Here is a 27,762-nt window from a genome sequence, read left to right as displayed (position 1 = left end):
CGTAAATAAAATAAAACTTAAAAACAGGTCAAAGGAGTTCAAGCAAAGCAAAGCGCTCTCTTCTTTTACTTTACAAGGTCTGGTCAGTCATGAAGTACGACTGCTTCTTCCCACAATCGACGTGAGGGCGGGGTCACCATTCTGTGTCAGACACAAAGTACATTATTATGGAGTCACCCCTCCAGAAGCCTCTCAGTTCTTGTGGTTGTGTTGTGGACGAGGGGCGGGGGAGTCTTTGCTCCCTTTCCTGAAGCAGAGCTCTACAACGCTCCATGGAGAAGGGACCTTGGTGAATAGGCCCCACTCAAGGGGAATAAAAGACCCTCTCCACTGGTTTGTTTTGGAAGCTGTCTTATTGATCTGTCTACCTATGAATGAATGCATTGGCCCAATTTTCTTGCTCATGTGGACAATGGCACTTGAAACCGGCGCGATGTTCCTCACAGAGAATGGGACGCATTAAGAGGAACTTAGGAGCGTTTGTCAGTTTATCCCTCTATCAGCTCCGCTAACCTTTCCCACAAGAATAAAAACGGCAAACTAAGAAAAGCAAATCAATGACCATTGACTGTCTAAATCAATAACAGTTTGCGCGAGGACTTGTTCTTTATATAAGCTGAGGCTGAGACACAATTACAGCATTACTGAGCACAGTCGTACAAAGACCAGGAAATAGACACAATCTAAATCTTGCCCGAGACCTTGAAACACTAGAAGACGCCACTGAACATATGGAGAAAACAGCAACAGCAATGGTTTACAGGTTGAGACAGGAGCTCAAAGGGCCCTGTTATGCAAAATCCACTTTTCAGACAATGAGTCTATGGTTAATGGTTTCAAGTATGTTTAACTGAGGTAAAATGTGCTTTCTCACTTTATGCCTTATATCGTATACCCAAACGCTTTGTCTGATTCTCATACTATTGGTATTTATCCATTGGTCCATTTGAAATGTAACTACTTCCGAGCCTCCACTATCGCTGCATTCAATCAGAGTTCATCAGGTCACCGTTGCCAGGCCAAGATGGACGCCATGACCAGGGACTCCTGTGACATCATATGTGCGTCAGCAAACAGGCGTGGGGTTCAGGTCTCATTTGCAAATCAAGCGACACGCTTTGGGCACCTTTAAGGCTACTAGTGTGGCGCACAGAAAGAAGTGGGAAAACTTTAGAAACAGAAATCAACCACTCTTCTCCGTGTGTATTTCACTGGGGCGTATCGTCATTTCCTTCAAGGACATTCAAGCATGAATTCCTTGACAAGGTCAAAGCACAAAAGCGGCTCTGCAGTAGAAGCCAAAAACGTAAATAAAACATCACCACTTTGCTCAAGTTATTAACACTTTCTCACACTCTGTAGAAATGCGTCCAATTTTCTCCATCACAGTAAAAAGTTAATTTGCCTGGTCAACTTTCAGAGGACACAGCTGGATAACAACAACTACTTTGCACCACACACAAGATGTTTTTGCAGCGTGCGTTCGCTCACATTTCTTCCTGCTACGAGGAACTAGTTGGCAAAGTTTTATTCGGTTCAGTTGTTGAAGGGGCAAGGCCAGATTGTCATCAGGATGTTAAGGGAATATTGATTTTCTGTCATTTTGGTTATTAACTGATCAACAAACATGGATATGACAATAGGTGTGGTGATGTAATGATGATGTTTGCTAGGACTATATGAATTCAGCAAAAAAGAATAAATAAAAAAATGACATCCTGTAGTAAAGAAGACAATTTATTAAAGACAAAATCTAAAGCATAAATAAATACACAACAATGTGTCATTTACTTCGTGAACTCCATAGGAAACCTTTCCAGTGCCAACAAACAAAGTAACAATGCTTCATTCGACCAATGAATTTTGAAAGCGTTCCATCATCTTAATTTGAAATGAGCAGACATTTAATGACGACCTGTACCTGATTTGTCAAACACTTTCTCAAAAGTGATTTATGCCATCATGTGTTCCAATAGCAAAATAACATCTATGGTTAAAATCTGAAATGTTTACAGGCTACAACATGTGTAATAAATAATAATAAAAAAAAGCTAAATCAAAAACCGTCATTAGGACACATTAGATTTAGATTCAACAGACGCTAGAGAGTTCAGGAAGTGAAGGGGATTAGGGGGCGTTAAATTAATTTACCATACAAATCATTGCATGAAAACAATCTAAGATTTAGGCAGGACTGATACATTCATCATGTGCATATTCCCCATCATTTAAAAACAGACAAACTGAAGCTAAGACTTTCAACATAACGAGAGGAAATAAACGTGATATGTTGTCGCTTGACTTGAAAACGAAGTGAAATGCGCTTTGAACAAACTTCAAAGCGGAAGTTTATAAATGACAGCTCTGCAGTGTGATATGTCACAGTACCACAAAACATGTGCCATTAGCCTGTTAACACGTACCCTACATTCCTGAAAACATTAGCTGGAGTGTATCATCAGAACCATGACGCATACCCATGCAGTGTGTAAAGACACAGTAAATACCATTGTGAGTTGATGGGACACTGAAGCGGTTATTTCCTCTTTATGAATGAACAGCGACCAGAGGGCTGAACAGAGCCGAAGGTTGTACAGCTGTAAATCAGTTGCAACTTCAAACGCCAGATCTACAACCACAGGGACACGAGGGGAAACAGACTGACTTGGCACCATTTCAAAAAACCAAACCTTTACAAAATACTTTGATCAGTTAGAAAAAAGGACAAAAACATTTGTTCTCGAATGTGTTTTAAAGCAACAATGGGTAAAAAGGTAGAAAAAAAGGAAAGCAGAACATAAAGGCAATAGCTTATCAACAGTAGTTGACATCATCTTGTTTTCATCACAGTGCCCTTTTAAATTACACCTCACAGACACGGACACACGCGCTTGTCTGGACTGAGCACACTGAGTGTCGGAGCAGTGTACGTTCACTGCTGCTCAGAAAGAGCTCAGAATCCTCTCGCTTCCTAAATGGCTCAGTTAAAACCAGAGGTTACAAAGCAAATTAACATCACCTATTAGAATAATAAAAAAACTGAACAACTTTGTCCTCGATGGCCAGTTGAATTACACACATTTCAATAAATCACCTTCAAGTCACCAGCATGTCTCCCACCAGTTCAACATCTCCTTCCTCCTCAGCAGTACAACTCCTCTTCTGTGTTATCCTGCAGCCCTGATTAGCTCACGGCTCTCACATCCAGCCATTCTGGAAATAATAGACTACCTTTCCCTCCTCATGCAGAGACGCTTCGCTCCTTGTTCCAACACTTTAAGACAATGGAGTTTATGCATCTGAAGAAAGAAAACTGATTGTTTTGGTATAAAATACAAATTTCAGGAGTTGCCCAACAGCTCAAGTTTGTGGCAGGTGTCAACATCCACAAAACACGAATATTTAATGATTTTACTTTAATATTATTACAAAAAGTATTATCCATCAACATCTCCACAATATATGATTTTGTCTTACTGATAAATGCCATTCAGCTGTATGACATGGTTTAATGACCGGTTCATTCATATAGGTTTCAGTCAGTAAAATTCACAGTATATGTTCCGATATACAGAGTATGCTTTACCTCTCTGTGACTTGATGATGTTGATGGATAAGATGTAATTAACCGTTGAAAACCAATTTAAAAGAACATTAATCAACTAGCTCCTTTAAGGCTGGTGAAACTGAACTGCCACGCCACACAGCAACACGTAAAAGGAAATGTAACCAGCATGAGATACAGTATATAACCTCAGAACATTCGAATTTCATATTTCATACAGAAAACTGGTGATCAGTTTTTATTCTTCCAATTCATACTTCAGGCTTGAGACAGTTATTAAGGTTTAGAAGTCTTGTTCTCCAAATACAAGCTAGTGGCTGTAGCTGTAAAAACAATGAGTTCACAGAGTAATCTGTGGAGGAAGCACTGGACGTTGAACCAGGAGATCTGATGATCTGGTCAGTCACTGAGAGACGGTTAAATAGAGAAGGTAAAAGAAGGAGGAGTTGTGGAATAGAGTCATCGACAGTCTTCTAGTGCCCCCAGTCCTGACTTTCTGATCAGGCTGAACATACAGTAACTCTGTTCACCCTGGCTTTCATTGCCAGGTTGCTGATGTTACGCAGCCATGAGATACTGATGGTAGAAAAGACCAAAGAGGGAGGTGAAGAAGAGGCAAGCAGCTATCCACCAAGTAAAGAAGGAGAAGAGTCCGCGGAAAAGCAAGGGACTGAAGACAGACCGCAAGCCTCCCAGGGCCACTGACAGCTGGGCTACCGATGCCCCGGCTCCTGTTCCTACCACCGACGCTGATGCCGGGGCTGCGGTCGGCGCCGCCCCCATCACAGAGTTCATTTCATGGGTGCAAGGTGGGTCTTCTTCAGGATAGATCCACCAGGAGTGCCCACCTGTGACAGAGAGAGGACGACTGTAGCTAGGACCAGTGCAAGCTCCATTGTGAAGCCAACATGACACGTGCGGTGGATGACTCACCCAAGGTTTTTAGCAGCAAAGTTGTATGCAGCAGCATCACCAGTGGCGCCACATACTGTAGTGCGATTACACACAAGTAGTAAAACACACGTGCAACCTGCAACAAAAATGGAAGCAACACACTGTTACTATGCAAATAATGCAAGACCGCTTCTGTCAAAGTTAAACCCAGCAAACTTTACGTTTTGACCAGCCATGAGTAATTGCAGACACATCAGTCAGTGAGCCATGCGGGTTCAGAATGACATTACCCACCATCTTCTGCAGGTCAACGGTACTGATCCGTCCCGCCTCCTTCTTCATCTGGTCCACACCTTTCTGGGCCAGGTTGAGGTAGGCCTGCAAATGATGTCTCATCATGGCGAGTCGGAGCATGCACATCAGTATGATGGCCCATAACCGCAACGTATCATATGTCTGCTCAGTCATCCTAATATTAACAGACAGACAAGAGTAAGGAGAGGATGAGGGCCGGCCTGCTGCTAATTCAACACTTCACGTATCCACTCCATCACCTGGATGATAGGCAGAGACAATGAGACAGAAAGGAGAGATAATAGGAGCAAAAAAGAGCCATAAATACGTCAGAGGAAACAGTGAAGAGAGGCTGAGATTGAAACGTAGGTGAAAAATGGGGGGATGGTAACATCAACTCTGCCTTAATCAGGTTTAAACTTGATGTACAGTCGCTGTCAGCAACAGAAGATTTACGAATGAATAAACAAGAAATCAATGGCAGTTAAATATGTATGACTAAATATAATCATAGTCTACATGTATGCCACTAACTGAACATATTTAACAGTTTTTTTTTTACATCCCTGCACAAAAGTCTGAATTTCTTTCACTGAAATAGCTTAGCAATGCTGCCCCATTCATATGGTGAAATATACGCCATCAGCAGATTCTTGGACGTATAAATACACATGTTCATAAGTCGATGCATATTTTGTGAGCCATGACATTCAGAACACATGAGCAGGAGAACACCTGGAACAGACATTTGAAAAAGGCTGCCAGACAATTGCTACAACTTACAAAGGCACGCTCTCCTTTCCCAGAGTGGGATTCATTATGTAGTCCTTGGTAATGGGCTTCACCCACAGCAGGACCATTATAAGAGGGGATAGAAAGTTGATATGAAGCAAAGTCCTGCAGGAGAGGAGATGTAGAGGAGAAGGTCAGTAATCCAACCACCTTTAATAATTTACCCCAAGTTGCAGATATTCTCAACTCATCCCTGAATCTTTGCATCAGGGAAAACCGAGTAGCCTTCACTTATTACTCTCAACGTGAAATTAAAATTGACACAAGAGCCTTGTGATCAATGCACCTTTCCCTGAGCAGAGAGAGAAGATATCCACAGCACATATATTGAGGGGCTTGGAGATAATCCCTGCTAGTGACAGGGTCTGAGGATGTAAGCCATGGCAGTAAAGAAGGGGAAAAAGGAGGGGAGGCCATTTTGGAGACTCTGCTCTGCCAAAGTGGATTATCTGGATGCAACGTGCTCCCTGCTCTGCACACCCTATCGTGGTCGAATACATGCCACCTAGTGAGTTCTGGAATAGAAATCTGCCCCAACTCAGGGAGCCTTCGTGTTACTCTCAGATTGCTCTCCTGTACCCGAGTCTCTCCAAAAAGTCAAGTACAACTGCAGTAGACATGGATTCTTGGACACTATTAAATTCTTTACACAATTAAATGACGAAAGGCCCAAATGTATATAAGAAAAAAAAGAGTAGACACTAAAGAGAATTAGTACATAAACTTACTGTGTAAATTTGGCAGTGGTCAGATTGAGTGCATCTAGATGCATCTGGGCCAAACGTAGACCAGGGAAAGTCAGGAATGCTCCAATCAGGGAGCAAAGCAGGGCCAGCATCAGCTTGAAGGTGAGTTTAGATATGGGACCCCTGTGAAGGTGATAACACAAATAAAACAGTGGGACACTACTATAATTTCATGAGTGGTAAAGAATTCATGAAGGCAGAGAAAACAAAATATGATACCATGACAATGCTGATATTGTACTTACTGGGACTCTAAACCCTGGTGCACCAGGAAGTGCATAGCACTGTCGGAAAAGTTTGTAAAACCTAAAATATGAAGAAACGTTTGGCACTGACTCAATGACTGAAGCCGAATGTAATTGAATTTGGTTGCCACCAATTGAGCATGATGAAGCACTTACCTGTCTCCAGACCAAATTCCAGGTAGTTTTCAGTCACTATGAGAATGGCCATGGCTTTGACAAAAAAGAAAAAAGCAAAGGTAATGCAGAGTGAGCGCTCGCCTCCTTCCTCCAGCTTGAAGTAATGCGCCGTTAGAGAGAAAAGGGTCTTTCTGTAGGGACAGAGTCAAGGAAAAACATGTCCACAAGCACCACGGCACATAAAGCCAAGCTCAACGGCTCTGCAGAAACATTTCACCAGTTCAAGGGAAAACAGAAGTGCGTATCTGCCAACGGCCAAAACAATTAACGCAGGTATTCACACGGTTGTGAATCCACAGAGGGGCTAGTGCGTACTTCATCGCCTTAGATCCTTCCATCTGGTGTGTGTGGGTCTGGGGCATTAAAGCTGGGTCAGTATTTTACTCTGCCCCAGTGTAAACAGAGTGAGTTCTAAAGTGAACTCTGGTCATCACAGACATGACACACTCAGTTCCTGCAATGTTTCAGGGGAGAGCAGGCCAATTTTTCACTCCCTTTCAGTCCATTTTGAAAATGGTATTTAATCCAATGGAGCCTTCTTCCTTGCTCTAACCCATATTCAGTGCTGTGAAGACAGCTGTGTAAACACCAGACAATCTGGAGACAGTGGGAAGCTGAAGAGAGAAATAGTTTGCCCCTTCGCTCGTCGGTCTACAATTAATATTACCACGCATATAAAATGGCCAAAGACGCAGGTGCAGGAAAAAAAAACAAGGTAAGATGAGACAGCAATACTTAAAAGATACCTGAGGGCAGGTTGCTCCTGTGTTATCAGGAGGTTAACAGCAATAGAGCTCATGCTCAGGGTGAAACTCTTCAACATATCATTAGAGCTGAAATAGGAAAACTGAAATCAAGTGTCCCATTAACACCTATATTGAGCCAGCACATTCCCTCATCTTCATAGGCCCATTTCATCGGTTCCCAAGTCTGTCCCTTTCCCCCCCAAGCATATCAGTCATTGGGCTGTGAAAATTGGGCCTCCAATCTCTGCGACAGGCAGGAAATGACACCATATGACCGCAGTGAGCCGGGCCAGACCAGGAGCACTGGAAAGATTGATCCCTGTGGTTGGTGGCGAGGATAATGCATATTATTTAACCATCATTCAGCGTAGCAAACTAGCAGGTGGCTGTGGAGCATAAAGGTGCTGGAGTACAGCAGCCGTTTTACAGCTTCTCACCACCGCCGCTGCTGCTGCTGCTCGTACACCATCATCTGAAATGAACTGGTCTCTCTGGTAGATGAGGAAATGTGAACGTGTGATATAAATACAGGACAGCTGTAAGAATTTAAAGAGAAATAACAATCAGAGTGAGGCTTGTTAGAAAACATGTTTGTTCAGCTGAAACTCCAAATGCTACCAAAACTAGTCAAACACAGCACTGATGAGTTCTGAAAAGGCAGTTAGACACATCATAAAATAAAAAAATCAACATATTTACAGGGACAGACGTAAAGGATACATGACAAAGGAGAGAACCAGCAGGCACCAGACCACACTGATGTTCATCTCTCCTGAGGGCTGAGCCACGCTGTAGTACAGTTCTGTTATCAGATAGACCACAGTAGCCGCGACTGTGAAATCCACCAGCCACTGGAACTCTGGGAAATAGTGCAGAGCTGATGGGAACAAAGAAAAATAACAATTTACTACATATAGCTACAAACAACCTTTCATTAGTGGACATTTGCCGTCTCGGGCTCATACCCAACGTGTCGACTTCTGTGATGCATTTTGTCTCCAGCTGTAAGTCTATGTCCTTGGGAACCGTTAGCGGCTTATTGTCTATGTGGCCATTATATTTCCTGGGGCAAAGGGGACAGAGGTTGGGGTCAGAAAACATTGTAGTCAAGTACAAAATGCAGCAGAGTATCAGGACTTCCACACTTTTATTCTGTGTAGAAACTGAAATGTACCCTAGAACCTTTGGGTGGGACGTCCTCTAACCAAGACCACTGTTTTTGGTTTATTCCAATATTATCATCTATGGGAAACAATGTAATGGGCATTTACTTGTGTCACTGTTCATACTGTTGGAATTTTCCATAACCAAAGGGGACAATACACCTCTGTGTCAAATGGCTTACAGCAGGCGACAGCAGGGCTGTTCTTCAGACATGAGGAACCGTCTGGCTTTCCCCTCAGTCCTGGGCTTTGTTTGTTCAGCCTTGTGTGAGTGCTGGACTCAGGACAATACCACTGCAAGACTCTAGGGCCAAACATACCCTGGACACATTTCATCTCCGAGGCACCTGGCAGGAGAAAAAGGGGCTCAGCTTCACCCCTCACCGAGGGAGTCAGGCGCTCAACAAAGGGAACTTAGCCGCATGGCACGAGCTGGCAAAAGACAGTGGTCCATCTTTTTCTTTAAGGGATTACAGAACATGTGGTGCTGGAAAACCATGACCTGCCTCATACAGGGTCGGAGAAAGAACAGTGCTACAAAGCCACCTTAAGTTAGGAGCTGGACACTGAAAGGATTAATTTTGATTTTCATTTGAGTTCACATTTAAAAAGGAGAGGACAGCATATGGCTGAATTTCTACCTGCAGCCATAAAGAAAGGAGCATGTTTTCTCAATCTCAAAACTCATCCAGGAAGTAAATCATCTTCTAGAATCGAGGCTTGACATTGAAGATAGAACGCTGTTCGGATATCTTTGATTTGAGAGTTGAAGCAATCCTTTTAAATTGCTGTCCCTTAAAATAGCCTAAGACGTAATGGTTCTAGAAACAGGACCAACCTTCCTCACATCCACTAGACAGGGCCACATCTTAGCAGACTTGCTCTGCACCCAGATGAAGAGGCAAAAGGAAACAAAGCAAAAACAGACTTGTCTCTTCACTTCAAACAGGTTGTAAATGAGCCACATAAACACATCCTCCTCATCTCTTCGCCACCATGCTCGTGGTGTCCATCCAACTCAAACGTCTGCCTCTTATCTTTTCTTTCTGCTGATGAAACGGATACCTTTCGTACCTTCACATTTCCAACCCCCCAAATTCCCCATCTCACCTACCTGTCTTTCCTTTTCGGGCCCTTGTGTTTACCAACTAAGCTCCTCAACTCATCTTCCGTGGGGTGCTGATACCACCGCAGACTGTGAACAAAGAAAGAGAGACGTGTGGCAAAAGAGGGAAAACAGACACAACGAAAATTGTATTTAGTTGCAGCGAATACAAAGTTGTGGAAAAGCTTTAAAATAATCAACTTACATAACAAGTATCAAGAATAGCAATAGCAATTTGGGCTGACGTAGTACAGTAGTAATGCAGTTTTAAGATTCCTCTGAGTTTGACTTTACATCAGCAACACTGTTGCACATGCAAAAAACCCCAGAGAGGCTTTACAGGAGGATGTCTGTCCTTAAGGACTAAGCTTGAATTAGGAGCTAATTTAAGTGTCCTTCTGAAGACGAACATTTCAGGCAACCTTCCAAACTTTGCTTAAAACCATCTTTGCTGGAGCACCATGAGAAGTACTCTGAGGTGGAGGAACTAGATGGAGCACAGCTTGTTTTACATCCATATAATTATTTATGGAAAAGTACTAAATATTCTGGAGGGATGCCCCATACCTCATGGTAAAAGTTTGTGTGCCCTAAAAAATAAACTAAATGAATTATTAAATTGTGTTTTAGGAAGCTGTTTACTAAAAGAAAAACAAACAAACACGTGGCACTAATTAGAGGAAATAAGGCGGGACTTTATTTTAATGTGCAGTCCTCTCGGGTCATCCCAACATTTTGATGCTCTTTGCAATGTGATTTATATATTCCGTTTCTTTCTTTAGCAAAAAGAGAGATGCCACTTTAGTCTGAGTAAACATTTTCATCTCCATTGTTCTAGGATGATTGTGAAATAAACTTGTGGCAACAAAACAGTAAAAATAAACAGCAATTTAACTAAATATCTGAAACAGCGTGTGGAACATATTACATTACCTGCCACTGCAGAGTAGCCATCTTGCGAAGGAATAATGAGGTATGATTTTTTGAATTATGCTGGCCATTACCATGGTAACCACCAGCTGCACACCGATCACACCCTGTGGAAATAGTATGGAGTTTTAAATGACATTTAAATAGTAATTGTGTATGACATGAAGCAGTTACACATAAGAAGCAGTGTATAAGTGAGTATACTGAAACATGTGTTCTCCCTGAGTGCCTTAAATGAAAGTATAACTTTCCATTAACAATCTCATCACAGCATTATGGCAAATGCTTAAGGGTTCAATCAAAGTCAAATACAAACCCTTCTGAAAGACAGCAGTGCATTTCTTACCATTAGGTGTTTTATTTTAAACGTAGTCGATAACACAGCATGAACAAGTGTTTTTCAGTAGCGCGGTATGATAGTCTGTTTCATTTGTAAATTATGGAAAAGTTGTTGAAAGATTAAGAACTTGACTGCAGAATGACCTTCACTTCACCATAAACAAACATACAGAGTGTTCTCTATAGAAAACAAAGGAGTTGAACACTTGACCTTCGCGTCATGTCACCTTCACCCGGGGGAGTGAGAGGAACTAGCAAATAACCCTATACGGGTCTCTACAGTTTAACTGTCACTGAGTAAGTGAGAGCGGAAGAACATGAGAAGTGTAAACAATGCAGCACTTGCTTTCTTTTTTCACACCACTCTCACTGAACATGGCCAGTTTACCTCTGATCTAATAATATATGCATGAAAACAAGTGGCGGCCGGTTACAGACAGGTCTGCAAGTGACTCTCAACGTGCTGAAGCAGCTAAAAGCTGCCACTGGGGTTCCAGTAAGTGACAACAGTGTGCACACGCCACAAAAAAAAAAACATTTTGACACATGCTCACCAGTGACCTGATAGTTGACTTGATGTTGAGTTGTCTCGGTCTTTAGAGACGCTGAGTCAACGAAATACTGTGGCTACAGCAGCAGTGTCACCATTCTGACATCCATCCCATAATGCTGTGTGATTTTCCACACCTTGATTCGTGTAACCACTTATTCACTCACAAATAATGTAGCATCATGGTGAAAAATATGGTGTAAGTGCCTCGGATTTCGAAGTACTTTGCCGAGGTGAAGCTAAATCAAGCTCAAATTTAAATGTCACATTTACATCAAAGCAACAACTTTAACTGCAGCTTCTTTTTTAAAAACATTTTCGCATTTATTACAAACCAAGTGGTGTACAGTAAATACACTGTTCCATACTGTCATATGCCAGCCCCTCTATGCTGAGGGGAATGAACAGCCAGCACTCCTGTGGTAGGTAACCAAAGATTCAACAACATAAGGAGCTCAATACGAACCCGGCACACTTAGATCAATATTCACTTAGGATTAAGAGGCCAGAATCGTTCTCACCATGCTGCGCTTTTATCCACTCAGTGTAGGTTAAAGTCTACATGTTGGCCCGGCTCTTTGGCAATCAGTAGGAATCACTGATATCAGAGCCTGCACACACTTGAGTAAAGAGGACCAATTAGCCAACTGCCCCCCCCCCCCCCCCCCCCCCCCCCCAAATATTTCTCTCCTCCCCAACAGGAGCCTTATATCTGGGCCAGCACCTGGGCCTGTTTTCTCAATACCTTTAGCCATTAGCAATGTTAGCCCTAACCCTCTCTCTATTCCCTCTCTCTATTCTACACAGACCAATTAAGGCACCGATCTTACACTGACTAATGTGCACTTGCTGGCCATTTAGAAATTCTTTAGTCAGTTAAGGTTCGGGCTTTGCATTTGATACATGACACAATCCTATCTGGAAATAAAACACAGACCCTGGTGGCATGCAGATTCTTAAAATACTCATGTGGTTCAGGTCTATAACCATCACTATCTGGTGCTTGTGCAAAGGTCGTCATCATGAACATACTCCCTTGTGTTACTGGTCTGGTAAGGCCTAAACAGGCACTGACCATCAGTGTCTTTTTCTAAAAACTCAAAAGGTCAAACACTACTGTCATCTTACAGAAAGTGATACTGATTAAAATACACATACAGCTCACATTTACAGAATTCAATTATATAATTGTCTACTTTGGACTCTCCCTTTTTCTTGTAATGACTACTTGAGCTTTAAGACTTGGACACAATCAACATTGGCCCAGTATGCACTAACTTTTCTAATGATCATGGATGCCTGATATGTTTTCAGGAAATGGAGTTTGGGTAGAACACCATAAACTAACTTTTAGCAAAAGCATGTCCGCACCACATTTAAAGCCATGTCTGACTGCAGTAGATATAGAAAGAGGAAATGACTGACACCTAGAACGAGAAGGTGATGAGGCCAGACCTTTACATTGGACCTTGATTTGAAATTTGTCATGGCGATCCCCGGTGTCACCCAGCATGCGGTAAGCTCAAAATGCTCAAATCAATACTCTTCAAGGGAAGGGTGGGTGCCATTACTTTGGCAATTACACTCGCTAAGATGTAACGCGTGACCAAAAACTTCTGACTCAAGACGTTTCTCCATGCGAGTAACTCTCATGCTATATAGGTCAAAAGCATAAAGCCTCCGTTTGGTGAATGATGACCACTCTCTGTAGGGAACCTGCAAGGATCTCAGGCCTGAGGGAAATTGAGCCAGCACGGACTCTCTTATCTTGCCCAGTCCTCTTGACCCCCTCCACACAGCAGCAAAATGAAATCTGTGGGGAGTTAAGGCTGCAGTGATAACCACCATTCGCTCACTGGTATTTGGCCCATAAACTCTCACTGAAGCAGTGATCTTGATCTTATAATTTGCCATTTTCACTTGACAAATCTAAAGACTGTTTAATGACTGTCTGTTTGTTAATGGATCTTAAGTCTTCCAACTAATGTGTAGACTACTCTACTGCACACCTGAAAATGAGCACATTAATACAGTAATACCAGACAAGACACCATCCATGACATTTGTTATATTCTGTAACATTAAAAGATACAGCAGTACTTGACCTACATTATGCTCACACCTCTTCAGGTTATACTTGAATGAAAGTAGTTCAGTCACTCATGTCTACTCAATTATTATTTTATAACATGTACAATATTGTCAAGGGTTGTTCTAGTGCAGAGATTATAACGTTTTCCAGATTTTGGACATTATGAAGCCAACAAACCATTTAGTAAACTAAAGGGTCTGATTGCATTATTTACTTTACAGATTAGTTAACGGCTGAATGTGGCTACAAAACATGTCTAACCAGTTAAAACATACACACATAGTCATCAGCTGAATGCTAATAATTTCATTATATTTACATTCACACAAGCAGCTGACCAACACATAAAGTACTTTGAACCAAAAGCGGTGTAACGCCTTCTCTGAGGGCATCTCGAGGTCAAACCGGGCAGATCACACACCTTGACTTTCCCTCAAAGGTGTCCTGCTGCAGATGAGTGGGATGCTAACTGCTACATCAGGATGGTCGACACTAGTGAAAACCACGCTGACTTCAATTCCTGCCCTGCACATCTACCTAATTTAACTTAGCGCGGTGGCGTTGTTATACTTAATTTCACTAGATTACGGTCAACGTTGAGTTTTCAATAAGGCTAGCTATGTAGCTTTGGCTCACTGACCAGCCGGCAACAAGCACCTGTGCTGCTAGCAAGCTAAGCTAACGTGACAGTGAAATAACAAAAACAACGTGGCTGCAAGATTAAAAGAGTAAGGAACATAACTGTAGGCATCCACGTAATATTGATACTAAAGGCCGTTATATATGCTCAGTTAAGTCCGACAAGAAAAGCTAAAGCACTGCGTCCAGATGCTCGCTGTCACACTCACCATGTTGATGCAGTGCAGCTGAAACGGTCCGTACTCCGACAACACTGAGCACCCCGAGTCGGAAATCAAGCGGCGAGGAGCACATAAGCCCTTTTTGCGATGGTTATGCACAAAATGAATGGGTACCTCATTCAAGCTGCCACCGTTTGCTCACGAAAATGGGTTACATCGTCAAAAAAATCAATGGATTCAACCTCCGCTCCCAAGTATTTTCAACAGCAGTAGAGGTCACACTGAAACTCTGAGTAAGAAGGTGTCTTCAGATATGCCTGTGCACAAAGTGGAAATCACGCGGAGCTTATAGTTAATAGATTTTGCAAATACTATCAGACTTTATTTAGATAATAGATATTATGTGTATATATTTTATTTGGCTTTTAATTTAGGCATACATGATAATGATTTTAGATTTTTGTGGAGGATTAGACTAGATCGCTCATGTTGGCTCTAGGACCCCTTTAACCGGAAGGGAGCACAACCGCACCAGCCAGACCTCAGATGTTTGGCCGTAAACACTCCAGAAAGAAAAAGAAAGAGAAAAAGAAGATAATCAGCCGGTTTTTGCTTTGTTGATCTGTTGAGTGTGACTGGTGAAAGCATACATTGTACTTTGTGAATGTATCAATTGGTAAACGAATCCAGACAGACAGTTAAGACAGACAGTTACCTTATTAAGGTGACGGCCTCACGGAGCACACGTTAATATTACTGAGACCATAAGCAAAGTGAAGCGTAAGGCAAGTCTTTAAAATACACCATATTACTACGATGTCAACTTAACTCCAGCCTCTGTAAGACTCGTGTACCTTTAACTCTGTGGGCGCTGTTAATCTACGTGTAATCGGTCTTTTCATTGTATTGTTTCTAATAATGTGTTATAGGTAAAGTGTGAGCTCTTCTTTCAGTTTATGACTTTTAACGTGATCCCTGGTCTTCTAAATATAAATGGTTGCATGGGTTTTGTAGGTTTAAACAGAGGTATGTAGTAACAAGTGTAAAATGTGCAGAGGTTAGTCTTACTTTTCTGAATGGCCAAGGAGTAAAACCTAAGTAAACACTGAGCTACAGGTAATTAGCTCATTAAGCATTACTATTCTATTATATTCTGCAATGCTAAGGCATGACACGGTGAATATATTATAAGTACATGTGAGGTGGAACAAGAGTGCAAATCTTATCCCGTTAAAGAAGACCTACTTAAAGTGCATTCTGTTTACAGCGTGGATCAGCACAGTCAGTCCCTGAACACAGAGTACACGTCTGTGTTTGCGCCTCTACACACGAGCACATCTACGTGCTTCAACATGTGGGTACATTAGGGCTCGGCTGTATTTGCACATGCGCATATGTGGGCTTAGCCCTCCTCTCTTATTGCAGGGATACGTACCCCACCCCCATGATGCATCATACCAGCCACTCATGGCACAAAGACCCACACGCTGCAAGAGTGCCTCATTTCCCTTATTAAAAAAATGCTCTAAGATCTTAGAAATGTCTCTCTGAGGATTACCGTGTAATACTGATGATGTCGGCAATTTATTTAAATTAATTGATGTGATGAAATAATTGACCTGAGAAAATATACGTCAAGGCACATGAAATTGTAATTTTTAAAACGGCTTGTTTAACAAAAGTGAGATTTAGAGAGACACACACTGGCTTTTTTTTCAATGTGTGGGTTGTTCCATACATTTCACACTGATTCCCTTTTCATTTATAATTGAAGGGAGTCTCATACTGTACATTCTTTTCGTTGCATTCCATATCACACTCAGCACTATCACTGCTTCTGTTTGAAATCTTTTCTCACTGGAGCTTGTGCTTTTTCTCTTTTCTTATCCAGTGTTGTCTGTTCTTTTTAGTCAGACTTGTTATTTTTAGATGAAACATAATCGTCGGGATCTTCAGTGCACTGTGAGAGTTTCACACCCCTTCCTAGTGTTTAATCCATATGACATCTCCTCTGTGCCTACTGGTTCCTTTGAGTTTCAACTTACAAGCCGTACAATATAAATAAAGATGATGAGAATATTACAGTAAAAAATCTCAGCCTAGTCAATCAAATAGACTCATTGCTGAATGTCATGATTCATTTTTAATGGCAGGGCTTTTTGTGTGTCGGTGCTGGAGAGCATTATACATCGTTTCCTTCTTTTATTAATCAAACAACATTTTGAAATGTGTGTCACTGATCTCAGCAGTATACCTCCAAGCAGAGGAGGAAAATAGAACAGAAATTCATGTCAGCTCCTCACCAGTAGGACTGAAAGTGGTTCAGAATGTCATTCTCTTTGGTGCAGCACCTCCTTCTCCATTCTTTCTAATCTGCACGAATGCAAATTACAATGCAAATGCAAATACTACTGAATAATTTATGTGTGGCATAGTTGCTTTACAGAAACCGGGAGCTTTTTTGCCTAAATAGAATAATGTGGCATTCGGAGCACATATTTTGTTAACCACACAGATATAGGATGATAGACACAGACTTTATCTGAATTATTTCAGTACAGTTCTCTTTGCACCAATTGTTCACCATATTTCTGAGTGACGGACAAAGTCTGGACTCCAGGAAAACACAGACATTTTCTTCTTTTATTTGTTAAACAATGACTTTAATCTCATAGCCATTATTTTCTTTGGTGTCGCTTCGCTCCAGTCTGATGAAACAATAATAACAAATGTCATTTTTTGAAGTTACTGTCACTTATGACCACAAGTTGAATAATTTTTTCCAGCATTTATTTATTCCCCTGTTCATTACAGCTGATATTTAAATAACACCTACATACTGTATGTAAATGTCAGTCCAAACCATTGTTGACATTAGATCCCATTCTCACATACTACTGTGCTTTTGAGTCAAACACAGCCTTTCAAGGTCCTCGTTCGATGCATCATTCTAATTTCTGTAAATTAAACTGAAGAGTGAAGCGTGGGCAGGGTTTCTTTGTCGTTTGTGTTGAGAAAAGGGAAAAATACATTTATCACAACTAATGGCATTCATACACACTTGAACACATACGTTTAAGCTTTTTTTATAGAAAAAAAAAATCTTTCTGTTTTTTTTCCAACACGGGTGGTGTTCATCTGTTTCCCTCAGTGGTTTTTCCATCAAGGACTGTAATTAAGCAACAGCATTCATGAGTGGGCATGCTCATTTAGCCTGCGTCTGGGCTTAGGCAGCTTTAGGAGGATGGAACAAATCCTGGTGGAACAAGGCAACGTATGCCATAGCCATAGGTGAGAGCACCGCAGAGAGAATAACAACTACTTCAGAAGTTGGTGTGTGTGCTGCTCCTTTTTTATTTCTTATTTTTTTGTTGCAAAATGTTTTCTGCAACACAAACTTCCCACTAAAGGGTTTTGCTTTGCAAAGGAACAGGAAACAGTAAATACTTAAATTTTGTGGTTGTATTTTAATTCTCTTAATTCTCTTACTCTGGAATTTTTCCAAATATGAAGTTTGTATTGCTACAAAATATGAATATGTTTCTATTGCTTATTGTTTAAATTGAATGACATGTAAAAAAAACAACATTATTTTTATTACTGGGAATAAATGTGAGTGTGTGTAGGTTAATTAGACAAGCAAAGAGGTTAATAATTAGCAAATAGGTCAACATGGTTTAGAAAAAGAAATACATATATCATAACAGTTTTACATACTGTATGTGCGTATTTAAATATCAAATATATTTGATCCTGTGTAGTGTCATTGAGTGGTAACATCTATATATGAAAACATAATTTTAAAAAGCAAAAAAAGATTTATTAAGAGCACCTGATTCGTCTCCTAGTTTTTCCTCTGTGTCTCTGACTGATCTACATCATATGTGTTCTGTCAGGTACCTTTTTCATAACATGCTGCTTCAAAGGCCTTTCAAGAATCTACGAGTAGATCTGTGTTGGGTCATGTGTTTATCCACAAGGTCAAATTAATAATAATCGCACACGTTGAAATGCAACAAATGATCTACGCAACATAAAGCTTTGAGACATGGCCTTGGAATCATACCTGCCGTTCCAGACACCCGTCTGTAATCCTCAACATTAGCCGATAGTTTGTTATCTCAGGAATGTCGATTGCTGATTTTACTGTATATTGTTGCTTTTTATCATTGCTTCAGGAGAGAATATTAATGCTCACTTCCTCTGTTTTGATTCATATCAAAATTAGGCTACAGTGTGTGTGTATGCAGCAAAAGACACAATGAGGAATAAGGGCAGAGCTAGAGGAAGAGAGAGAGAGAGCGAGAGAGAGAGAGCGAGAGAGAAGCTCATTATAATCAGGCAATTATGCTGGCAGAATTAGAAGCGTCCTTATTTTCTTTCGTGGCACCATCGGTGTGGAGACGGCGTTTAAAGTGACTGCAGCCTAAGTCCATGGATATGACTGACTATCCTGTGGTAACGTGGAGCATCTGTATGACAACACGATTTGGAAGTGAAAGCCTGTGATTTTGGTTTTGTGGCAAAGCGGTGAGTCAAGGGAGGCTCCCCAGGTTGTGGGCTTTCATTTACATTGATGAGGAAGTGCTTTTTTTTTTCTTCCTCTTCTGGTTTAGGTTTTGGCTCAGCAGCAGTGAGTGACAGATGAGGGCAGTTATGCAGTTTTGCATGCCTACAACTCAGGACCGTGGCTTAAACAGTGTGCCGCAAAGTGTGGCACATGCCTTGCTGAGACATTTGCTTCAATTGGTATAGTAGGTGCTGATGTTGATGTTTGCTGTTGATGTCAAAAGCAAAGATTGTGTGTGTGTGTGTGTGTGTGTGTGTGTGTGTGTGTGTGTGTGTGTGTGTGTGTGTGTGTGTGTGTGTGTGTGTGTGTGTGTGTGTGTATGCGTGTGTGAGCGTCACGCTTTAAAATGACAAACTGTAATACGTTTTAACCTTCAGAGTAAATTAGTACCTTGAAAGCACTGAAACATTTATTGGTAAAGAAAAAAAAAACATTGTACTGCATTAATACTGCATTAATACATAGTGTGAAATTGATTGTTGCTGATTATTCATAAACAACATGTCTTGAAAATAAATAAAAGTTCCACTTGCTTTATTTGATTGTGAATCTTCTTCTCCAGTTGGAGGTGCTGCCTTTTCTCAGTCCACATTTGACACATATGCGATTGCACTGTGGCGGCATGTTCAGGCTAAAGACTTTGACCCCGGGTCAGGGGTGTTTGACCAGCATTTGACTCCTGACCTGTAATACGTGTCTTATCAACTGGCCTGTTAATGTGTATTGATCATTCCTCCCTTGAGACTGAAAGACTCAAGCCTTTTATTTTCAGGCATTTTGTTTTGCTTTATCCTCAGTTTCCACCTGGAGCTCCAAAGATGAATCTTCGTTTATATTTTCAGATTTTCTTCTCATGTCTATGTGACAAACGTGACAACAAAAATATCACGTTTAAATCTCACAGATGAATTAATAAACAAACATTTGCTTAACGTTTCTTTGAACACGCGCACTCAACACCCTGCGTCCGCTGTTTTTTCCCACATACAAAATATCTGAATTGTGCGAGGAATTTGGCAGGAGGAACGTATACATGTGCATATGTGTTGGGGGGGGGGGGGGGGGGGGCGTTAAGGCCAACGGTGGAATGACGATTGCCTAAAAGTTCTCAGGGAAGTGCTTGTGTCTGGCCGTGGAGCAGGCAGCTGATTTGGGATAAGGCGTTAGCATAACAAAGAGCCTGAGCCTGTGAACTTGAGGCACCTTTCGACCCTAGTGCCGCGGGAATGAATGGTCTCTGGGCCTCCCCATAGAGCACCCCTATGGCTAGCCTGATCGTGGCTAAATTGTTAATCAGGGTAATTTAATATAGTTTTCAATATGCCTCATCTCTCATCGGGAAAGCATTCACCGCCTGCTCGCCCCAAAGAAATCCCCCCATTCAAGCGGGCGAGACAGGCAGCTGCAGGTCTTCCAGCCCTCGGGCCTCGGCCTTGTGTTTGTGTGCGTGTGCTGGTGTGGTGTGGGCCGCTCTGTCTTACCTCTAAATATGAGGATGGACCATTCATGTATGTGTCATACAGACACACACAGGTAATGAATGTAGCTGTGTGTGTGTGTGTGTGTGTGTGTGTGTGTGTGTGTGTGTGTGTGTGTGTGTGTGTGTGTGTGTGTGTGTGTGTGTGTGTGTGTGTGTGTGTGTGGGGGAGAGAGAGAACAGAGAGAGGTGCTCTTTCGTTTTTCATATAATGTGTTGGCACAAATACGTTGCCGTGCTTAGGAAACAGCAAAGCGAGGCCGAGGGTTTGAGCTCCCACCTGACAGACAGTCTCCGGCACTTTTCCTCCCGATCCCCGGTCAGAGTGAGGTCACCGCGAGCGGTAACTTTCAGTGTGAGGACAGGTGATGTCAGCTCTCCTGGTGGCAGCATCCCGGAGCTGAGGTGAGTCATAGGAGCCCGGGCCATCGGAGTTTCAGGCAGTGAGAGTTGGAATCCTCCCCCTTCCTCCACACACACACACACACACACACACACACACACACACACACACACACACACACACACACACACACACACACACACACACACACACACACGCATGCACACAAGGCCTAGGTCCTGACTCCTCTGTCTATAAATACATACTGTAATCGAGGATGACTCAGACACTTCATGGCTCTCTGTGGGGAGGCAGAAGATGGAGTGGGGAGGACAAGCAGTCGCTAGGAACAATGGGAGCGAGCGAGCGAGAACCCGTGCTGCTACATTTCAGCTCCAGGCTGTGAGCTGGCACAGTGGCAGAAAATGGAGGACAAAGAACAAGAAGTGGAGTTTCTCGCATGATGTCTTGAAATGGGTGACACTCGCCTGGAACTCGCTGACAGAAAACGCACATGACAGTCTGTTATTAAAGAGAAATTACTTAAAAAAAAGACTTGAATACGCCGAACATTCCCTCTAATTACCTTTCACGTTATGGCTTTTATTATTATATTTTGCTTTAGTCTTGAATTAAATATGAAGTGGGTTTAATTCTGTCTGGGAACTCTCTGTGAAACAAGTGATTGTGTGGCGTGAGTGAGTGTGACAGCCGGTGTGGGAAGACTGTTAACTGCGGATGATGCAATAACAGTTCATCTCCACTCGCTTTGAATGATGACATGTTTTGGCTGATTTCTTTATGCACTATTGTTGCCGCGGCATCTTCGCTCCTTTCCCAACGCTCTCCCCCTTTCCTTGTTGCGGCTAAATCCTCGCCTTCGTGACTTCCTCCCGGTCCGATCGGTCGGCGCCGAGAGCGTCGCAGACGCGGATGTGCAAACACTAGCTGATTAGCATAACATCCAGCCACGTCCAGGCCGTGTGCTAAAATGGACACCGCGAGGCCCGCGGATCCTGGTCCCTCGTGGGCCGCGAGAAGTGGCCTGCTCTTGTGTACTTTGTCTAGGGCTGTGTGTTAATTTATGCTGCCTGACTAGATGATAATAGACTGCGCCACCCAGGCCCAAAATCCAGACGCGCGTCTATGGGAACCGAGGACCCTCTGTCAACATATCACCAGACATAAGTCGCTCAGACAAATATACTCAGGAAACCGCAGGGAAGCAAGCTAAGGAAGAACTTAAAAACACGGGATTATTTATTTCCAAGCATCAGCACTTACTGCAACAAATTCCTTCGAATAATTTAGGTGCAAGATGTGGATTATTTTTTTAACAAACAATAAGTGAACAAGTCATTCATGTGCCTGTAGGAGTCTGTACTACTCACATGCCTGTAGTCCAAGTTTTAAAGTTTGGATGTCGCACTATTTGTTGTGGTTCTTGTCCGACAGGAAATAGAATTTATCAACATGGAAACAAAGGTATTATAGGCCCCTGAGGGGACGGGGTCCAACAGGGGTCAGGACTGTGGGGCCTTGTCTAGACAGTGAGCTTTTGTGGTTGCAGGGTTTCAGCCTCCATCTCACCCTTTCAATAGGAGAACTTGACCCGTGTCTAGCTGCCGTGGGACTCTGAGCCACAAGACGTGGAAAGGCAAAACTTGCTGTGGCCTATTTGGGGATGATCCTAATGCTGTGAAGAAATGTTGACGCGTGAACTCTTTAGTGATTTCTTTTCACTACAGCAAAGGCGCTCACCGAAGAACTCACTTGACTTGACCTCAGGTCTTCCTTCAGGGCTTAGCTTCAAAATTTTAGGTGTGGCACACCTAAAAAATAAAAAAAGAAAATCTTAAAAAAAAGAAAACGTAAAAAGGTCAAACCAAGCAATCTTGAAAAACCAAGACATCCATTAAATGCCAAATTCAAATCAATCCTCCTACTCTCTTAACTCCTGTCTCGGTGTGCGTGGAGGGTGCGGGGTGCTGCTGCGGGGCATGGTATAATTGAAAGGCTGTAGAAGAAGAATAGTGCTTGTTTAAACCAACCAGCAGGCAGCGAGGGCATGATGGGAAAACAAAGCCGGAGCCCCAGGAGTGGGTGACACAACATCACTAATAGCGGAGCAGAGACGAACACAGCGTCTGTGTTGTTACTCGTAGACAACCAGCAGGTTGGAGACACGAGACGTGAGACGGCTGAATCGAACCGGTTCACCGGGATCCAAGATGGTGGGAACGCTTTACCAAATACTTGTGTACTGTAAAAAGATCGACTCGAAAGACATTTTTGCGAACTTTGTTACAAATGAAATTTTTTTATTTAGTTTGAAACACTGAAAAGTCACAAATTTGTGGGCAGCATGTTTGGATTTACTTTTTCATTTCCCTATTAAAATTTCTGCACTAACATACAGACACTATACACACACACACACACACACACACACACACACACACACACACACACACACACACACACACACACACACACACACACACACACACACACACACACACACACACACACATTGTGACCTGTCTGTGGAGAGTGAGCATGAGCTATATTCTAATTTAGTAATATTGAAAATCTGTGATGTTCCCTGAGACTTTTCCATTTCACAGGTCTGCTGTTTTCTTCCCTCGTCCTATGGATGCGCGTTTGATACAGGGCACAGCTCAGAGGTATAAGCCAACAGCAGCTGCGGTTTCCCCCAAAGCAAATCACCAGGCATGTCTGTGTCTCATTGACCCACATAAGGAATCCCTGCCGACCACCTGCAAGCTGGCGGCTCATTTTAGCCAGCAATAAATATCTGTGTTACATATCAATAAACCCATCAGAGAGGAGGGTCGGAATAGCAGGGAGGGAGAGCAGGTTCCATTGAAGGGCTGATGGATGCGGAGAATGAGAGGAGGCAGATGTGGGAGGATGGGGAGAGAGAGAAAGTCAAAAGTGAAAAAAGAGGGAGCGCGAAAGTGAAGGCTCCTCGACGGTTTCGGCCCCATGGTCTGGTGCCTCCTGGGACGACCGAACACTCTGTCAAGATTCTACACTTCAGAATCAATCACTCTGGACTGGGCACAATGAGAAAGACACACGTGTGCGCAGTCACAGGCCTTCTTTCCGTCCAGCTGCAGATGCAGATGCAGCCTCAGCGTGAGGATGGGCCGTCGTTCCTCGGGAAGAAGACACAGGCATGACTTTATAATAAGGGCACGCGTGCGCCTTGGATGTGTTTGCAGTCGACTGGGGAACATAAATTAGAATGATTGTGAGGAAGTGCGAACGGTTTGAAAAACACGCAATGCCAAATTATGGGGTAGGTCCTGAAAAAGTTGAACCTGATCCTCTGCAGCGCAACATCAAATCAGTTGACGAGTCACTGTCTGGTCCAATCAAGCACATGTCAGCGCACATTCCAGGTGGATTACAGTGAAACATGAAGCCTGTGTTTTCATTGTTCCCCTGACAATTATCACAATCAGATGAAAAATGTTCAAGAAATGTAAGATCAGCCTGTATCCACTCTGTCCGGACTGCGTCTGCATGTACCGGATATCTGTATGCTTGATGGTGATGTAGTGGATCCTTCAATGCAGGACATCTTTAGCCAAATGGAGGAAAAGGACCTTAACCTTGAATCTCATCCTTTGAAAATGCATTTTCTTTTTAGTTTCTGTGAAACAGTTTGAAGTTTCCAAGGACTTTCATTTATCCCTAAGATTATTAATACTGTAACTGAAACGTATAACACATTGGATAATATAGTAAATCTTCTAATGCTTATATTATATTATATAAATTATAATTTTACTATGAAAGATGCACATTGAGCTGTTGTTGCACTGATTTTCGTAATCCGTCCAGGTCTTTGACTTTGCTGTGGAAACACAATCACCTACTTTAAAACCAATGTATATTAGTGCATCTGTAACACAGGGTTGTGTGAGTGTAGCTGTACTTGAGGTGACAGGGTTGCGGATGTACAGACAAGCTAAACAGCCGCCCAGGTCTCAGACGCTGCCTGAACACTCAGTCAAGCCAATTTATCCGGGCTAAGGATTTAATTCGAAGAGATCTGCTACTTCGGCAAAGTTTCTTTAACCTCCACCAACTTTGAATAATCTAATCAAACTCCAGTTTCCAGTCCCCGATTTCAGTTGTGATCTTAAAAGCTCGACGCGCCCTTGCATTGAATTTTAAAGTACTGTTACACTATGCAGCCGACAGCCACTCTGGTTGCAGGATCTTCTGAGAGAATAACCACAGAGTTAAACACTCACCAAAGGTAGATTCAGCAAGACCCCATTTTTCTCACTGTGAAGTTCCCAGTCTTCACGTTCTCTATCTTGTCGTCTTTTGGGATCATGGGGTGGATAGGACGTGTGAATCTTCTTCCAAACAAAATAAGATAACACAAAGTCCTGCTATGTGTAGATAAAAGTGAAATACTGTGCCGTCTAGTGGAAATAGGAGGAGGGCGACAAAGAAAGGAGGGAAAAGTTCCATCACATAATGGAGTTTAGAAGTTTTATTCTTTACTTACTACCAATGTCAAGTTTCCAGGTCTGAAAAAAAACACCTTGATGTAAAACAGTTGTATTTCTGCATTCACTTCTTTGCTTCCTTCAGGAGATCAGTCCTGTAAATGCTTTCTCTATATTTTGTATGTTTTTAAGCCCACGGTCTAAAAGAGGAACATATCCTCATGCTAGAAGCCAGGCTCATTAAAACACATTATATTCTTGTCATGTCAGAACAAAACAGCGGAGTTATAAGTATCTTTGGTTCGGAAGTCTGACTTAAACTCAAATAATAGGTTCAATTTGCACGAGAAAGTAAAATTATTGTAGTTGAATGAAGAATAATCACATACAGTAAACACGGCCTGTACCTATATACAGTATATATATATATATATATATATATATATATATATATATATATATCTATATATATATATAAGATATATATATATATATAGATATATATATATATATATATATATATATATATATATATCTATATATATCTATATATAGATATATATATATATATATATATATATATATATATATATATATATATATATATATATATATATATATACATAGAGAGAGAGCACTATGATTTTTATATAGCTGAGGGCCAAGACTACAGCTCTGTGATGTATATTGTGCTGGGACTGAGTCACACTCAAATAATTGACTTTACCATTATGTGATCTGCTTTCCTGGAAGGGGATCTAGCCTGATGTTCACAAATATAATAGGTAATGATACACTTTCCTTAAACTACAACACATTATGCACAAAACGATTTTAGCCATTTCTGGTTAAGGTTCGTTTGTGGGTGTCTGCGTGTTTCTGTAGATAAACATTTTCCACCAGCTGCTGGAACGACATGATAGCCTGCACAAGATCGCATCCTTCAAGTTGACGCCGAGACAACTTGGAGATATTTTAGCGCTCCTGAGACACTTTCTGTTTATGTTTCCTTCATTTTGCTAGTTACATGGCACAGCTGGCTCCAGGGCATCCTTTGTCTCATCACAAAGCCACTAGCAGTTGATACAAACATCCTTGGACACTGTTGGAATACACACCATCTCACCTGTCACGCTGTAACAATCACATCAACCACTTGGTGCAAACATGAGGTGTAAAAATGTACAGAGACACAGACACAGCCATCAGCTCGGATCCTGTCCCATACGACCGCTGACATGTGCGTGTGAGCATGGCGTTGTGTACCTGTGTGTGTGTGTGTGTGTCTGCGTGTGTGTAGGTGTACGTGCACGTCTGTCTGTCTGTGAGGGGACCGGTAGAGGCCATCATTCATCTTCTTCTATGATCACGTATTCTACATGATATGATATGATGATACAGGCCCAATTAAGGGATGGGGTTGTGTGAAAAATGTGATGACAGGACAAGCGGAAGACTAGACTGTGATCTGACATCTGAGAGAAGAGAGAGAAAGACAAGGAAGAGAGAGCACAAAAGAGGGAGAGAGCGAGAGAGAGAGAGAGCAGCAGAATGGGCTGGGGTGGGGGCAGGCGCGAATAGACAGGACTGAAAGATGGTTGCAGGAAGGAAAGAAAGCGATGCTGCTAATGGAAATGAGGATGGAGAACATGAGGGACGGAGGGAATTAATATGATCAGGAAGAGGAGGAAAGAGAGTAAAGAAACGAGAAAACAGTCAAAGTGGCCGTGAGACACCGAGTGCCAGAAGGCCTCGTGAATTGTTTTGACTGTTTTTTGTGCAGTGTTTAACACAACGAGGACACGGAGGCGAGGTGAACATGAACGTGACATCAAGCATGTGCACGTAAAGGCATCCATATTAGCTCTAAGTCGAAGTCGAGGAAGCGTAACACACCCCAGTGCCATCATTGTCGATTTCAACCACCTCCATCTGAATTCTTCGGTGTTCACAGGCTCCGTCGCGCCACGTGATCAGGAGCTAATTCTAAACGGAAACGACTCCTCGGTGCTGGAACGCGATTCTTGGCGCTTGTGAGTCTGCCCGCCTCAACTACAAGTGTGTCAGGTGTGTGATTTTGATCAGGGCGAGCAGCGCTTTGATCAGCTCGCCGGCGTTTGTCAGCGTGCGTGCTCTTTTCATAACCAAATAGGACCCAATTATGTCAAGCACATTGTTCCTCAGCTGGTGCCAAAGGAAGAAATAACTCACACTTAAAACATCACTTAAAGGAAAGAAGTTGCCTTTATTCAGCTGTCACGGACAATATACTTGTCAAATAATCACATCAAAGGGAGGCAAGTTTAAATGTTTGGAAGTTCTCTCACATTAAAAAATGAATAAATAAATAAATAAACACATCAGCGCTTATTGGTGCCTGTAGGAATTACAGAACTCTTTTCTGGATGTGGTGAAGAGCATCGAGTGTTGAAGGTGAAGCT

At 42.2% G+C, this 27,762-nt stretch overlaps 1 protein-coding gene and 2 long non-coding RNA genes across 7 annotated transcripts; 1 reads left to right on the top strand and 2 right to left on the bottom strand.

Moving 5' to 3' along the window:
* Positions 1 to 1,721: 1,721 nt before the first annotated feature.
* On the bottom strand, positions 1,722 to 14,726 carry tmem161b (transmembrane protein 161B). Of its 5 annotated transcripts, none has more exons than XM_029163044.3 (12): positions 14,487 to 14,726; positions 10,661 to 10,764; positions 9,737 to 9,817; positions 8,425 to 8,522; positions 8,180 to 8,336; positions 6,693 to 6,844; positions 6,537 to 6,597; positions 6,274 to 6,414; positions 5,537 to 5,650; positions 4,754 to 4,928; positions 4,499 to 4,595; positions 1,722 to 4,413 (listed from the first exon to the last, which is right to left on the bottom strand). In XM_029163044.3, the coding sequence occupies exons 1-12, from the start codon at positions 14,487 to 14,489 to the stop codon at positions 4,124 to 4,126; spliced, it is 1,473 nt and encodes a 490-aa protein (XP_029018877.1). In that variant the 5' UTR covers positions 14,490 to 14,726; the 3' UTR covers positions 1,722 to 4,123. The 5 variants fall into 5 exon arrangements, with proteins under 5 accessions (XP_029018877.1, XP_055367286.1, XP_040927999.1 ...); XM_055511311.1 differs by having other exon boundaries at positions 14,613 to 14,709; XM_041072065.1 differs by lacking the exons at positions 10,661 to 10,764; positions 14,487 to 14,726 and adding exons at positions 8,634 to 8,701; positions 8,805 to 8,969.
* Positions 14,727 to 14,862: 136 nt separating this feature from the next.
* LOC121202506 (uncharacterized) lies at positions 14,863 to 19,545 on the top strand. Its single transcript, XR_005898175.2, has 2 exons — positions 14,863 to 18,968; positions 19,055 to 19,545. It is a non-coding gene; the product is annotated as an uncharacterized LOC121202506 (long non-coding RNA).
* Positions 19,251 to 24,551, bottom strand: LOC129604548 (uncharacterized). The gene is made up of 2 exons (XR_008695546.1): positions 20,766 to 24,551; positions 19,251 to 19,865 (listed from the first exon to the last, which is right to left on the bottom strand). It is a non-coding gene; the product is annotated as an uncharacterized LOC129604548 (long non-coding RNA).
* Positions 24,552 to 27,762: the final 3,211 nt, after the last annotated feature.

This window comes from Betta splendens, chromosome 9 (genome assembly GCF_900634795.4).
Source record: "Betta splendens chromosome 9, fBetSpl5.4, whole genome shotgun sequence".
Taxonomy (NCBI): Eukaryota; Metazoa; Chordata; class Actinopteri; order Anabantiformes; family Osphronemidae; genus Betta; species Betta splendens.
Note: the sequence above shows the minus strand (reverse complement) of the source record. Positions and strands in the feature narration are given on the sequence as shown.

Excerpts from the sequence above, each read along its gene's own strand:
- tmem161b (XM_029163044.3), bottom strand. Across the intron at positions 9,818-10,660 it reads TGGCTACTCTGCAGTGGCAG|TCTGCGGTGGTATCAGCACC; the intron begins GTAATGTAATAT and ends CTTTGTTCACAG. Across the intron at positions 8,523-9,736 it reads GGCCCGAAAAGGAAAGACAG|GAAATATAATGGCCACATAG; the intron begins GTAGGTGAGATG and ends CCTTTGCCCCAG.